We start from the raw sequence: 14,985 nt of genomic DNA, 5'->3' as shown, positions 1-14,985 counted from the left end.
GCGGGAGATGCGGGCAGCTCCAGCGGTGCCACGGCAGCGCTCGGCCCGTGCACCGCTCGCTGGCTGCTCCCAACTGTGCCAACCCCAGCCCGGCGCCCGGCGAGCGCCGAGGGTCATGTGGCCACGGATGGAGAAGCATCTTGCACAAGCGTCCAGAAATAGAAACGCGTGGGCTGCCTGGCAGCGGCTGGACAGATGCCAGGCAGACAGCCAGACACCAGGCAGGCTGCACGGGGCCCGCGGGTGGCAGGGAGGGCCCGGCCCGTGCGTGGGGGGCGGCCGGGCTCGGCTTTCGGCTCTCGCCACAGCGATGCTCCCGGCTGGAGCAAGCGGCGGGTGCGGAGGCAGCTGGGGATGTTTGAGGACGGGGTTCCCAGCGTGCCACCGCCGCCTTGTCCGCGTTGCCCCGTGCCGCGGGGTGACGGGCGCCTGCAGATGTCCCGCTGTCCCTCGTGTCCTCGTGCCTCCTTGCGGAGGAGCTGCCTTGCCCTGACCTCCTCCCCTCTCTCCGCAGCCCTTTGCTTGGTGCCGGAGCTGTGCGGGAGCCGCGTGTCCGCCTGGGGCCTCGCTGCCCACCCTGGTGCAGTCTTTTCTGCAAAGGTGAAAAGGGCACAAAAACCAAAGTAAGCGGAGGGAAGCACGTGGCGGTGCGGTTTGGGGGAGCTGTTTTGGCCAGGCTGTGCGAAGGCACCTACCTGGTAACCTGCCAGACAACGCGTGCTGAGCTACGGTGCGGCGATGGCTCTGGTTTGGGCATCTTGGTGCACGGAGAGTTTTTCCCCGGTTGGCCTGGCCTGGCTCCAGGGACCTGTCCTGCCCTGCTCGCCTCGGCCCGTGTCACTGCCAGTGCCCGCTGGGCAGTGTCACCTCGTGGGCGCCCAGCGGAGGGACTCCCGGCAGGGTCTGCCTGGGGGGCTGCGGTGGCCCGCGGGCGCGGGCGGCTCCTCGCCTGCACGCTCAGCTCGCCTTGGATAAACAGGCAGAAGTGCGAAGGGGGTTCGGCTGCGGCGGAGGGGCTGGTGGCCCGGCCGGGAGCAGCCAGGAAGCCGGCAGGGCTCGGGGGGGCAGCACCCCAAAACCACGGCACCTCGCCCAGCAGCGCCGCTGAGGCCCTTTGCAGCTCCGCCGGCGCCGGCGAGACCGCAGGGACCGTGCTGCGCGCTGCAGCCCGCGTGCTGCGCCGGGGCCGATGCGCCGCGCGTCCTGGGGGTGGGGAGAGCTGCAGCCTGTGCTGCCGGGCCGTCCCGCGAAGCACGAGCGCGGTTTCCTGCCGCGGCACATGTGCATGCTCAGCCGAACCGCTGTCCCCTTCCTGGCAGCGCGGCGCTCGCTGTGCACGGTGCCAGCGCTGCGGAGGCTTTGCACGGACGACGGGGCTGGGTAGCAGGGACCCCGGCGAGGGTGGCTCCGGGGAGCTTTGCGGAGGTTGCTGGAGCACGGGAAGATTTGGGTTTAAAGGACGAGTGACCCTTCGGGAGCGCTGAGCACCCGAGGGGGGAAGGCGGCGTCACCGAGCCCTGCTGGGCAGCGGGAGCCTGGGCAGGAGCGAGTGGGGGCAGGAGCGAGTGGGGAACGGCAGCTCCCTGCCCGCCGCGGGGCTGCACCTTGTGCCGGTGACTCATCGCCCGCTGATTCAGAGCCGGGGGGCGGTGGGCAGCGCCGTGGGTCCGCTGGGGAGACAGGGCCGAGTCCTTTCCCTCGGTGCCGGGCCTCGTCTGAACCCTGGCGTCACCCTGCTCTCCCAAAATGTGCCGGAGGGGTGCAGCATTGGCGGAGGATCGGTGGCGGTGGCATCTCGGCACCATCCCGCTCAGGTTTTCCAGGCACGGCCGTCGCCGGTGCCGCCTGCGTCCTGGCACTTCGTGCTCGAGCTGCTCTTCCTCGCCCGCGTGCCCAGCGGAGCGTCATCCCTCCCGCGCGTTTCCCATCTGGTCCCAGCACCCGCTCCAGGCCCTTTCCCAGGCAGGATGCGGCCGAGGGTGCCGGATCCGCGTGCTGCCCGTGCCTCCGGGCCGGACGGCGGCGGTGCTGGTCCGAGCTGGAGGAGGGCGGCCTCGGCCTCGGCCTCGGCCTCGGCGCCTGCACTCGGCTGGCGCGCTGACATATTGGGGTTGATGACTCCGGCACTTTGGATTCCCTTTGGCTACGAGCAGCCGGGGAGGGCGGCTTAACCCCCGCCTGCCCGGGCCGCTCGCCGCCTGCCCCAGCCCCAGCCCCCTGCGCGGGGGCAAAGGCAGCCCCCCATCCCCGGCTCCCGGCCGGCACTCGCTGGGCCGTGGCCATGACGGGGCAGGACCCACCGGTGTCCCGGGATGCTGGGCGGCTCCTGGGGCCGGCGATAGTCCCCTGCCTCTTTTCCGTGGCGGGGGATCCTGGGTGCCTCCTGCGGCCGCCGGAGCAGGGAGTGGGACGAGGAGGAGCCTGCTGCCTTCTTCGATAACCGATGGTGCCTCTGGCGAGGAGCCGGCGATGCTTTGCCGGGGAGGGGGCGCAGCCTGGCACCCCCCGTTGCGGGGAGGGGACAATGCCAAGGTCACTGGGTGGCAGCGGCGGAGCTGGGCACCCCATCGGCCCCCCGCTATTGCTGCCCAGCCGGGGCCGCCCCCGGGCCGCCGTGCGGGTGCCCAGCACCTGCCACCGTCCCCTCCCTCCCGCCGTCCCCAGACACCTGCCAGGGGCTGGCGCGGCAGTGTGCGGGGGCCGCCGGGCTCGGCTCCCCCCCGGCGAGCAGAGGCGGGAGGCGGGACGCGCTGCCATCGCCGGGCGGCACCTCCTTTGCCGGGCGCCCCGGCAGAAGAGCGGCGGTGCGGCCGGGCGGGCGGCCGTGCCCGGCGCTCCGTGCAGCCCCCGCGGGCCCGCGGCCCCCCGCCTCCCGCCCGCGCCGCCTTTGTTGTGAGATGCGAGCCGGCTGGCGGGGCTGAGAGCCGGCGCAGCCCTGCCGAGCATGGAGCCGCTGAGCCACCGCGGCCTGCCGCGGCTCTCCTGGATCGACACCCTCTACAGCAGTACGTGCCTGGGCGGGGGGCCGGGAGGGCTGCGGCGGGGGCTCGGGGCGGCGGGTCCCCCCCTACCTGTTGTGTAACGCTGCGTCGTGCCGGGGGAGGATGCTGTGCCGGGGATCCCGGCTCGCGCCCCAGGACCGCCGAGCCGCGGGCAGGGGCAGGCGGTGGGGGATGCCGGCAGGGGACCCGGGGCCGGCTGCAGGGTGGCGGGAGCTGGGATTGCTGCGGGCCCCCCCTGGGCCTGGGGGAGCCGCTCCGAGGGGCTGCGCCCGCAGGACGGTGACGGTGGCCCTGGCACGGTGGGGCTCGCTGGGGCTGGCTGGCAGCTTGCTCTGCCCGCGGGGGTCTTTGGGGACGTGGGGACTTTCTCCCCCAGGTCACATCCCTGGCTCTCTGTGGCCTTGGGAAGCCTCCTCTCCCGCCGTCCGCCAGCGGTGATTGTGGCAGCGAGCTCCGAGGCGCTGTGCTGAAGATGCCGTGGAAATGCAGTCCTGTGCGGTCCATATCCAAGAACCGGCAGGGCCGGAGGATCCTGCAGCAGCACGTCTGCGCGGGCTGTGTGCGATTCCCAACCCCAGGGTTGGGCAGACCCGGACCGGGCACGGGAGGAGCATTCCCCGGAGCCATCCCGTCCCCACGGCAGCCTGGGGGCCCCAGGGCAGGCTGGCTGTCTTGCAGATGGCCAGGGGAGCCGGGGACACAGCTAGGAGATTGGGGGGACTCGGTTGCAGGCTCTCTGTTGTTGGTTCTGGGCGAGTGTAGAGCTGCATGGCCATGCGTGGGGGGTAGTTTTGGGGGTCTGAATTCCCCTGAAGATGTTTGCTCCGAAGCTGTTGAGTTCGGAGTCTGGCGTTTGCGCAGGTCTGGATCAGTAGGGCAGCGAGGTTTGATGCAAGCGAGTGGGATGGTAAGATGGGAATCCAAAGAATAGGAGGACCCATTCTCCCTGCATCTATTTAGCATCTGCTCGCCTTTGAACCTGGAGTGAGTGGGAGTGGAGGCCACGGAAGCAGTTGGAGGGCACATTGAGTGGGCCTGGGCGTGAAAGCGGGCTGAGCCCCCCAAAGTTTTGCAGCCTGAAGCCAGCAACACAGACACCCGCAGCTGGAGGCTGCTTCCAAAATCGTCAGTCCCAATGTCTTGCTTATGGCTGTGCTGGCAGCTGGAACAGAGCCTGGAGGCCGCATCCAGACCTAGCATCTGTGGACTCCTTCCCAGCAGTTGCATCTCTACGAACCGAGCTGGCTTGGCTCCGACTTCCTGCTGCCTTCTCTAGCCACCTTTGCTGCTGAGAATAGAGGCCCAAGGGAGGCTGTTCAACATGTAAATATTTCCTAGGATATTTGGCAGGGTCTGGCCTTCATCATGTAAGTGAAGGCAACGGTGAACCTGGGTCCTGGGTGTCTGGATCTCTGCGCAGCCGTGAGAAGGGGCTTCCAAGCAGCCAAACTGTTTTCTGTAGCCTGGTCAGACCTGTACAGTCCACAACACCCCTGCAAGCAGACTGGTGAGCTGTGGTGCCCCTCTTGGAGAGGAACTTTGCAGAAGGGCTCTGTCTCCAGAGACTGGAAAATGCCTTTTTTGCTGGTGTCTCCTCCTCCTGCTCGGGGTGAGCTATGCTTTGACTGAAGAAAGGCCTCTGTCCATGCTGTAAGCTCTTGGTGTGACTGGTGGTCTCCATCCCTGTGGGTGCATCTGCTGAGGGGTGCTCGGGTGCATCTGCTGAGGGGTGCTTGGCCACATGGGCACCCGGCTGCCCGGGCACTGCCCGTGTGGGCGCTGGGGCTGCCATCCCGGGCTCCTGTGCAGCTGCGTGTGGCTCGCTTCCAGCTGCCAGGTGTCTTCCTGCCATGACTGCCTGGAGGATGCTGGCAACTGGAAGTGGTGCCAAGGCTGTGGCATGTCAGGACAACAGCAAGCTGTGTTCTGCAGCAGCACCCTGAGAGGACGATCTGATGGGCACAAACAGGGCTGTGCTCGTGGGGTGGGAGAGGGAGTGTGGGGTGCAGAGAAGGTGCTGTTTTTGTTGTGAACTACACTCCCTTCAGAGGAGACTTGTGGAGGAAGGTGGTGAAGAGCAAGGCAGGTCTGAGGCCAGCTCATGCATCAGTGTTGTCATGGTGAATTTTCACCCAGCCATAGTAAAAGCATGGCATTTTCCCAAACCTTGCAGTCTCAGAATAGCAAAATTCTCTTACCCATTAACATTGAATTTCTCCCTTGGAAATGGGACAGGATAAATGAGCTGTCGAGGTGTGCCCAAGCCCTCCCTGGGGCTGGAAAAACAGAAAAAAGGGCACCTTGAGTTGCTGTGACTGTGCTAGAGACCTGGGTCTGGCCTGGGCTGTGAAGGAGCTGGCTGCTGTCCTGGGCTGTGCTCTCTCTTGGAGATCATCTTGCTAGGATTGACTTGGTTTGGCCCTGATCTCAGCATGCCAAGCGGTGATGCTTCCCCTCGGGGCTGCGTGCAGCCTGATGGGCTCCATATGCAGTGCGTCCTGGCTCGTGCCCTCTCCCTCCTTGTCTTGGCTGAGGGAGAAATAGCAACCAGAAGGGAGTGCAGAGGTAGTGCAGGTCTTGCTCCACGGAGGGCTAGTTGTCTAATCCAGCCCAGGAAAGAGTGGTGTTTATCTGATGGGAACAAGAGCTGCTGTCTTGCTGCCAGGGAGGCAGTGTGGTCCATGAAGAGCCCTCAAGGGCTTGGTTGCTTTGCTCCAGATCAGAACGGAGGCCATGTGGAGAGTCAGGGATGGTCACTGGTTGCAACTGGCGTCTCCTGATCCTGGATCCAGCAATCCAGGTCCAGCCCATTACACAGAGTCAAGAGCGCAGCGAAAAGTGGTCATTTTTCCTGCTGGTGGGTGATTTGTCTCCTTGCAGCTGGAGATGTAGCACTGGCAGTGTCCTGATGGCTCCCAGGCCTAGAGGACGTGCTGTTCCCTCTCTGCTGCGTGTGTTGGAGCTGTCTGGCTCTCTGGGGAAGGAGGTATGGGAGACCTCTGCCCATCGTCCCCTGGTGGGAGCCTGATAAATAATGCACAGCTCAGGATCAGCCTGACGGGTCCTGCTAGCAGGTGGCGCAGCTGGAGGCAATGCTGGGGCCAGGGCAGTGGTGACACGGGCTCTCCTCTGGGACCTCAGGCTGGAGGCTCTCAGGACCGTGGTGGGGGCTGCTCAGTGCTGCAGGCACCATCCTGCTCTCCAGGTAACGCAGGGGTCCTCTCTTGCTGCCCTGCTTGGGTAGTGCGTGTTGCAAAGGGCACCTTTAGGTCTCGCGTCTCCAGGTCGGGTGTGGGACCGGGGTGCTGATCTGCTCAGACTGGGAAAGAGCAACAGGCAAGGCAGAGACTGCAGGTGACACTTAGGTCTGGGGGGATCCCTGGGGCTGGGGAAGGCGGTGACGACCGCTGGAGCTGCTGCTGGGGTCATGGTGGGTGCTGGAGAGCCAGGATTGTCTCTGTGTAACCGCAGGCCGGTCCCTTCGCCCTGCATGCCATGGATACCACCTCCCTCCCCAGCACCACAGCAGACATCACCTCTGGGGGTGGCAGGGTCCCCAGCCGCCTCGTTAAAACCGTGTTGCTTACTACCCCGCCTCCAAGCCGGCTTCAACCGTGGCAGCGAGGCAGGGAGACGGCGCCGTGCTGCCAGTCTCCTCTCCCCCGGCGCGGGTGCTGCTTGTGCCCGTGTTGCCCAGTCCGTGGTGGGCTCCATGCGTGCTTCCTCCTTCCTGGACGGGTTTCACGCGCGTGGCTGGGGGAGGCTCGCCGGGTTTGCCCCCTCCTCGCTGCTTCGGCTTCTCCCGTCGGACCTAGCGTAGCCGAGGCCCAAACGCTCTGGAGCAGGCGGATTTGGGTACCCGGCTCCGTGGGCACCGCGGCGCTCAGGGGAGGCGCCATGTCGTCGCCCCCCCAGGGCGGATGCTGCCGTCGCCATGGAGATGCCGCCATGGCCGCCCCGGTGGGGCGATGGCGGCTGGCACCTCGGCCTCCTGGGAAGCTCATTAGCAGCTAATTGCTAATGAAGTGAGTGCTGAGAGTGATGGAACCGGACGTGTCTGGCCTGGCTGGGCGGGAAGGGCCGTGTCGGGCCTCCCCTTCTCCACCCATCCGGGGTGCAGGACGGGGCTCCCTCCCTCCCTGCCCGGCATCGGCACCGCTCTTTGATTTAAAGATTTATCAGCTTGAATTATTAACCATGTGAAGCATTAATGGCTGAGGGGTGTTGGCGGCAGTCGGGCTAGCGATGCCAAGCAGCCCCCTCGCTGGGGCAGCGGGCGCCATGGAGGGGCGACATGGCGGCGGCCCCGGGGTCCGGTCTGGGACGGTGCCTCCATGCATCCCGCCTCGGGCAGCCCCGAGAGGCCCCGGTCTTCCCTGTCCCCGGCGGCCAGGGCACCTGCGTCCTCCTCCTCTTCTGGGGCGGAGGGACGTGACGCGAGGGGGCAGCGAGGGGCCGGGGCGCCGGCGGGACCCCCGTGCCGCGGCCGGGCTCCCTTCCCCCTCCGGCGCCGGCCGCCCTCCCCTTTGTCAGCATCTCGGGGCGGCTGCATCCGCCCCTTCCCGCCGCGCAGCCGGCTGCGGTTTCCATGGGAACGGGCCAGGCCGTACCCCGGCCCCCCGCCACGCTGGGGGGAGCCATCACAGACCACCCCCCCCCTCGCTCCTGTCCCCCTCCATCCCGGGGCTCCCCAAAATGGCTTCCCCTGGCAGAGCCGGCTGCAGCCTCCGGCGGGGCTCCGCTAATCATGCAAATGTAGGGAAGTGTGTCGGAGCAGGGCTGGCGGAGGGCCCGGGCCCGACGACCGCGGGTGGGCGCCGCTCGCGCGTGACCCCGGGCGTTGGAAACGGGGCCGGTTACCCGTGGGCGACTGCCGACTCGGGCCGCCGCGGCGAGCCGCCGCTGCCACGTCACGCCATGGCGGCGTGTGGGGCAGCCTGCAGCCTCGCCGCGCTCCGGCCGGCCTGCCGCAGCTCTGCGACGCTGTGTGCCCCGGGCTCCGGAGCGTCCTGCAAGCGGCAGAGCCTGGGCGAGGGGCGATGGAGGCAAGGGGTTGCCCACCCTGGGCTTGCCACCCCCCTGCCCCCCTCCTGGTAGGCAGCGAGAGGGTCCCTGTCCCCCTCCTGTGGCCTGGATGTGGCAACAGCTCCCGGAGTCTGACCGCCACCATTTTCTCTTCCTCCTAGACTTCAGCTATGGTGCAGACGACTACGACGCCGAGGGGAACGAGGAGCCCAAGGCCCTGCCGGAGGGCTCGGAAACCATGCCCTACATCGACGAGTCGCCCACCATGTCCCCCCAGCTCAGCGCCCGCGGCCAAGACAGCGGGGACGGCGTCTCTCCCACGCCCACCGACGGCCTCGGCACGGGGGTAGGTGGCCGGACGCGGAGCTTTGCGCTGGCGCGGTTGAAGCAGGTGTTGGAGGACTGCCCGGCTTGGACGTGTCTCTGGTGGTGGTGGTGGTCTGGTGCTGCTGTGACCCAAATGGCTGGGATCGGCTTCCTTGTCCGTGGCCCTCCGTGCTTTGGGCTCCTCTTTGCGGCTCGAGAGGAGCAGCACGTTGTTTGGTTGCTACCTTGGAGGATGCCATGTTTGTGGGAAGGAGCAGACAGGGAAGGTGAAGGCTCAGGGCCACATCGGTGCCATCCCCTTGGGACGGGTGAAAACGCAGCTGCCTGCCGGTGGCAGAGCTAGGAGAGCACAGGGAGGTAGGAGAGCCGGGTCCGGGTGCTGGAGAGCCAGCGCTGCCCGAACCTGCAGGGAAGCGGCTGGGATCTCCAGGCAGGGTTGCTGGGAGGTGTGAGGTCCCCAGCATCCCCGTCCCTCTGCTCTGGGGAGGAGCCCAGCTTGGGGACAGGGGACAGCCGCTCCGCTGGGCTGCCAGCTCCATCTAGCGGCGCAGGGGACAACCCGCCCGCTGGAGACGGACACCTTGCAAATCCCCTCCTCTTCTCTGGGAAACTTAGATTTAACTCTTGCTCTCCTTGTGCTCTTAGCAGAGGCTGCGAAGCCACTGGGGTTTTATCCGTTCTTTTTAAAGGAGAAAAGTTTGGAAAGTTTTGGAGTGGAAAACCAAAAGGAGAAAATACTTTTTTTTGAAATAAATGCTTCCCCAAAGCCGGGGGGCAGCGGGGCTGCCGTCCCCAGTGCTGCTTTCCCCGGCGTGCCCCGGGAGGGCTGGCTCCCGGCCGGGCGGCACGGCACGGCATGGCACAGCGCGGCAGCCTCGCGCCCGGCTCCCGGGGCGCTGGCCCTGGCACGCTGCCCCGGCGCAGGGCTGGTTCAGAAAGCGCCTGCTGAAAGGGCCCGGGCTTGGGGGAGCCGCGGGCCGGTGCCTGCTGCTGCCGGCGTGGCAGGGCGAGCCGCCGCGTCCTGCAGCGCATCTGCAGCTAGGCCGAGGTCCGTGATCTTGCAGGGGGCCGGTTGGTGCTGGCGGAGGCTGTTGGAGAGCAGGAGGGTTTGTGTCACGGAAAGAGTTAAGCCCTAAACCCGGATGTCGAGGCGGAGGAGCCGAGAGGTGTGGCTTCCTCCCCAGGGTGGGGTGCCTGCGCCTGCCTCCCCCCGCCCCTGCCCAGCATGGGCAGCGCAGCATCCTCTGGGCGCCCAGCGCTGCCGCCCGCGAAGGTGGGCCCCGCCTGAGCCCTCCTGCAGCCCCCCAGCTAGCCAAGGGCTCCTTCCACCGAGAGAGAGGCCATCCTGCTGCTTCCCCCCCACCAGGCCACGCGCAGGAGCAGGGTCCTGGGGCTGGCTGCAAGCCACCCAGGCTCTGGGCCCCTCGTTGCAGCTCAGTTGTCCCCTGGGACAACATAGCCACCGCCCCCGAGACCCTGGCACCGGGGTTTGCCATTGCATATGTTGCTGGATAGTGTCCTTCTCCAGGGGCTGATAAGGAAAGTGCACGGTGATCCTGGGGAAATAGGATGGCGGATGGGGAGGCCCCGGGGGGTGCTGCTGAAGGTGTGCTCCCCGGGACTGACCGAGCCTGGGCAGAGAAGCCGTGCAGGCTAGACGCAGGCATTGAAATGATCTCGAGTGGCTGTCTCAGCTCAGCGCTGGCCCTGCGCTGTCCTGGAGCTAACAGGATTGCAAAGCCTTAAAGCCCAGTGCCGGCTCTGCCTCCAATCTCGTTATCTGCAGCTGCTTGCCTTGGGGCTTAGCTGAGGGCCGTATGAATCCTCCAGCTTGGGGCTGACAGCTTTAATCTCTGCGCTTCCAGCCTCAAGATGGGCACGAGGTTGTGTGTTGATCCCTGTGTCCGGGTGCCGTGGGGTGCCTGGCGCAGCCCCATCGCTCTTCTCCGGTGAGGTGGGCCTGGTATCTCTGCCTTTCCATGCTTGAAGGTGACGTCTCTCGGCTCGGGGTCTGGAGGGGGTTTCTAGCAGGGCATCCCTTCTTGCGAGCTCCTGGGGCGGCTGTGACTGAGGCTGGAGCCCCCAGCAGCTGGGTGCAAACGCAGTCTGTCCCCCTGCCCGGAAAATGTCGGTGCCCTCGCACAGGCCACGGTCCCTGTGCAGGGAGGTGGCCCGGTCCCTCCTTGGATGCTGTAGGCTTTGGCGTAGGGCAGGGTGGTGCTTTGCCGTTGGCCTTTCTCCCCACATCCTTGCGGCCCAGCGTGCCTGCGTCCTGCCCCAAATCTGTGCGCTGGGTGGAAGGCGGCTTTCCATGGTGCGGGGGCTTTGCCCTGCCCCGGGGACTGGCTGTGTGCAGAGTCCCGGCGTCCTGGGAGAGACCCCTATGCCGTGACCGTGCCGAGACGGAGCCACAGCTGGACGTGGGCTCCGGAAAGTCCCTGTGTCTGTGTTCCTGCCCTTGCTTCTGGCACCAGGAATTTGCTGTGGGCGTTGAGAGGAGCAAAGAGAAGAAACAGGCTTGTGAAGGCAGAGCGCCCGCAGCCTCTGGTTCCCCTTTCGCTGCAGAGGAGAGGGGGGAACTGCCGAAACAGCTCTTGAAATAATCGGTTCACGCGCCCGGCGCCATCCCCGGTCTGGTCTCGCCCCATTTGCGGGGGCCTCGGAGGTGTCCGCACAGACGCACACACCAGAGCTTGTTCCCCAGCTCCCCGTGTGCCCCGGCGGCTGCCGGGGTGGGTCGTGGTCTGGCCGGGGCCGGCAGCCAGGCGCCGGCGCTCACCTCTGCTGGGTGCTGAGACGGGTGCATGTGCGCGGCCGCGTTTCCTGGCCAAGCTGCCGAGGTCTCCTCTGGGATGGGGGCACTCCAGGAGCCTTTTCCCGGGGAGCTGAGGTCCAGGTCCCCGTTGTGGGAGCTGATCTGCTGTCCTCCTGAGTGAGGTCACTTCTCGCTGGTGGAAAGTCCTGCGGTCTCCCTGCTGGTGGGACACAGGGGGACGGTGAGAGCCCCATGGGTGCCGGCAGGCAGGATGGATGCTCTGAGCGTCCAGCGGCTCCCACTTTCCACGCTGAGATCTCCGGAGGGAGCCGGATTCCCTCCGGAGACCCCCCCCCCCGGCACGGGGGCAGGCAGGACGGCCGGAGCTGGCCTCCCCGAGGCCGAGCCCGCCGCCGCTCGGCATTGCAAAACCCGGCTCCGAGAGAGCGGGCGGCGGGCTGCCGTGCGCCCCGGCTCTGACCACACGCCGCCGCCGCCGGAGCGGCCCCACCTCCAGCGCCAAGACATGCATTTCCTGTAGCGAGCGCGCAGGGCGGAGCGGCGGGGTGGCCCTCCACCGCCCGCAGCCCCCCGCGCCGTTCGGCGCAGGCCGGTGCAGAGCCGCGCTGGCCCTCGTCCCCCGCCGCCGGCAGCCCCGGGGTTTCCGCCGCGGCGCGGCCGCCGTTCCGCAGCCGCCCGGGAAGCGCCGTCGCTCTGCCGCCGGGACGCCGGGGCCGACGGGCCGAGCTGGGGCAGGCGGGAGCACCGGCAGTCCCATAATGGCTCCTTTCATCGAGAGACCGTGGCCAGCTTCCAGGGCTGCGTCGGGCCAGGCCGGCTCCGCGGCGTAGGCCCTCCCGGCCGGAGCCTCGCGAGGTCCCCCCTGCCCCCCCGGTGCTCGCAGGCCATGGAGGAGGAAGAGGAGGCCATAGGGTACCTGGATAAAGTCCTGGAGGATGAAGATGACTCCGAGCCGGGGACCCCCACCAGCCCGGGCTCTCCGTTCTCGGCCAGCGAGAAGGTGGGCGCAGATTCCCTTTGGGGTACCAGGGCCTCGCGCCGGACCAAGGGTGGGATGAAGAAGGGGCGTTTTGCTGGTGCCGACACATCTCTGGGGGCTCTCCTGGCCGGGCAGCTCCCGAGCCACCGCGGCGGCAGCACCCTGCAGCGAGGCGCTGGCGGGGGGCGCGGGGGGCATCGCTGCAGCCCCGCCGTCCCCCTGGGCTGAAGCAGGGCTGAGCGCGGGCTTGGCTACGCCATGGCCCGGGGCAGAGCGGTGGGCACGGGGCAGTGACGGCGAGGGGCTGGGCGCACGGGGCTCGGCCGGTGGCTGTGCAGAGCCGGGGGCAGCAGGGGCCCTTCGTGCCGGCCGGCGATGGGTGGTCGTGGCTTGGGGCTCTCCCAGCAGAGCGGGTGCCGGATGCTGCAGGAAAGGCTGGACCATTCTGCGCTACTGACTCACCGCCCGGCCACGGGCAAATCCCCCGGACGCAGCTCCAAGCCGTCCGTGCCCGCGCTGCGCCCTGGCCCCGGGGCACCCCGGCAAGGCCCCGCTGCCCGCAGGGGGCTGCGTGCTGGGCACCCTCCTCTTGCCACCCCGGCCGGGGTGCCCGGGCGGGCAGGGGGCTGCAGCGGCAGCCACTCCGTCCTTGGCTCTCCTGCACGGGGAGCTGCCCCGGGGCCGTCCCGCTGCTCTGCCGCCCGGCTCGCGGGGGTCCGGCTGGCATCGCCCCGGGGGGTGCCGCAGTCCCCGGGGACGGACGGGCCCATATCTCCCAGGCTGCCTCGCCGGGCCTGGCCTCAGGGGAAGCAGGAAGAGCCCGTGACTAATCGGTGGCAAAGAGCCCGTGAGCTCTGAGCGCACAACGCGGCTCCCCCCGCCGCACCGGTCACCGCGGCCCCGGCCCCAAGGGTTCAGCGTTGCGGGGAGCGTGCCCCGGGGCCGAGCGGGGCTGGTGGGCGCCCCGGGCAGCGGCGGGGGGCCGCGGCAGCCCCCGGGGCCGGCTGGCGGAGCGGGGGCTGAGCCGTGCTGGCGTGGGGCGCCCGCCGGAGCGCGGCGATGCTGCTCTGGGCCGCAGAGCCGGGCGAGCACTTCCTGGCTCGGCCGCTGGCAGCGTCACCCGCCTGGCCCGGGAGCTGCTGGGAGCGTGTGGGCAGGCCCCATCCTGCACCCCCCCTCCCCGGTGGGGCTGGCTCCCGCGTACCAGCCGGGTCCCCCGGCAGCGTTTCCCCTGCCCCAGCCTGCCTGCGCCGGCTCTGCGGGACCAAACTCCCCCGGTGCATCCCAAACGGCTCATTGCCTGGAGCACCTGGGGACTGAGCTAGTTTTTCTTCTCCCCCTCTGAAATGGGCTGCAACGGCTGGGTCAGGGCGTGCGAGAAGGGCCCTGATGTTGCAGGGCTGCGGCTCTGCTCGGCCCTGGTCCGGGCAGCAAAGCCCAGCTCCTGAGTGTGCTGCTTAGGGCAGCTGGTGCGGGCACGCTGGGTGCTCGAGGAGGTTCGGGGGACGGGGAACCCGTGCCTGGGTGCCGGGGGAGCCCCGCTGGCGTTAGCAGGCTGGTGTTGCGGGGGGGGACGCGTCCCCTGCTGAGGAAGGTGGAGGTTTCTGGCTTGTCCAAGGAATGGCAGGTTGGATGGGGCACCGTTCCCGCGGCCCGGGCCCCACACTGATGCTGCGGGCGGTGGGAGCCGGGAGGTGCCCGGCAGCCGCGTGGCGTGGTGCTTCCGCGGGAGCGGGCGCGGGCCTGGGAGAAAGCCCTGGCCGGTGGGTGGGGTGGTGCCGGACCACGTGGCCGCACGTCGCCGCCGGGCACTGCTTCACCGGCGCCTCTGGACTCTGCCCTGGGAGAGTCCCGCCATGCCCGCGCCATGCTGGAGCGCTGCCAGCGGCGCTGGGCTCCCGGCCAGCCCGGAGCAGGGAGGGGAGCGAAGCCGGCACAGCCTGCGGCTCGCCAGCTGGCTCCAGGCTGGCTGCGTCGCCCAACGGGCACATGCCCGGCCTCCCTGCTCCTCGCTGTACGGTCACCCCTCTGCGGGCAGGGACACGTTCCCGTGCTGGGATCCGCGGAGATGGGCCTGGCGGAATGAGGGGTTTCCTCCCGTGCCGGCCGCTGACCCCGCTGGGCTCCTTGCTGTGTTGCACAGGGCGAGCGAGATGCTGGCAAAGGCCTGGAGATGCGGAAGCTGGTGCTCTCCGGGTTCCTGGCCAGCGAGGAGATCTACATCAACCAGTTGGAGGCTCTGCTGTTGGTAAGCGCGGGTCCAGCCGGGGACCTTTCTGCAAGGATGTCCCCCAGAAGGGATGGATAGATAGGGCCATTTCCTCCCAGACAGCCCTCCCTGAGCAGGCCTGCCCTGAGAGCTGCCTCGGAGGGAGCAAAGCAGCAGCAGTCACGCTGGAGCCAGCTTTGCTCCGGCCTGGCCCCTCCACCAGCGTGCCTGGCATGGAGGTATTTATAGTCCCACTTCCTCTTGTGGACGCACTGGCCATCGTGGCAAAGACGCAGTTGCACAACGTGGGGTCACTGCTGCCGCGGACAGGGAAGTTTGCAAGGATGCACAGCTGAGCATGGCCCCTGCGCAGCAGCTCTGCCCTTCATCCCCGCTCCTGGCCATGCAAGGAGAGAGGTGCCTGTCAGAGACCCTGTCCCAGGCACCCCTTGCTCCTGGCTCAGGTCCCTTCCCCAGCATCCCAGGACCCCTGCACAAACAGCTTCAGCTGTTTGGGGCCAGCCTTTACTGCCTGCTTCCACGGAAGTGGTGCCCTGGCTCGGCAAGGTTGCGGTGCCTTGGGTGCAGCTCTGGGCAGTGGTGGGCCCCAGTGAACCCTGCTGTGGACTGGAAGTATCTCTGGGGTCATTCTCCCTCCAAGCCCTGG

At 68.1% G+C, this 14,985-nt stretch overlaps 1 protein-coding gene across 3 annotated transcripts in view; it reads left to right on the top strand.

The window, feature by feature from the left end:
• The window catches only part of ABR (ABR activator of RhoGEF and GTPase), a 41,630-nt gene that overhangs the window by 5,561 nt on the left and 21,084 nt on the right, over positions 1-14,985 (top strand). Inside the window, exons 1-3 of one of the 3 annotated variants that reach the window (XM_026101398.2) lie at positions 2,898-3,005; positions 8,189-8,373; positions 14,253-14,357. In XM_026101398.2, coding sequence (XP_025957183.2) covers positions 2,945-3,005; positions 8,189-8,373; positions 14,253-14,357 — 351 coding nt within the window. In that variant the 5' untranslated portion in view covers positions 2,898-2,944. Of the gene's footprint in view, positions 1-2,897; positions 3,006-8,188; positions 8,374-11,614; positions 12,131-14,252; positions 14,358-14,985 lie in introns of those variants that run through there. The other 2 variants (XM_026101400.2, XM_026101399.2) reach the window with 2 other exon arrangements.

The sequence above is a fragment of the Dromaius novaehollandiae genome, chromosome 19, assembly GCF_036370855.1.
Source record: "Dromaius novaehollandiae isolate bDroNov1 chromosome 19, bDroNov1.hap1, whole genome shotgun sequence".
NCBI lineage: Eukaryota > Metazoa > Chordata > Aves > Casuariiformes > Dromaiidae > Dromaius > Dromaius novaehollandiae.
Note: the sequence above shows the minus strand (reverse complement) of the source record. Positions and strands in the feature narration are given on the sequence as shown.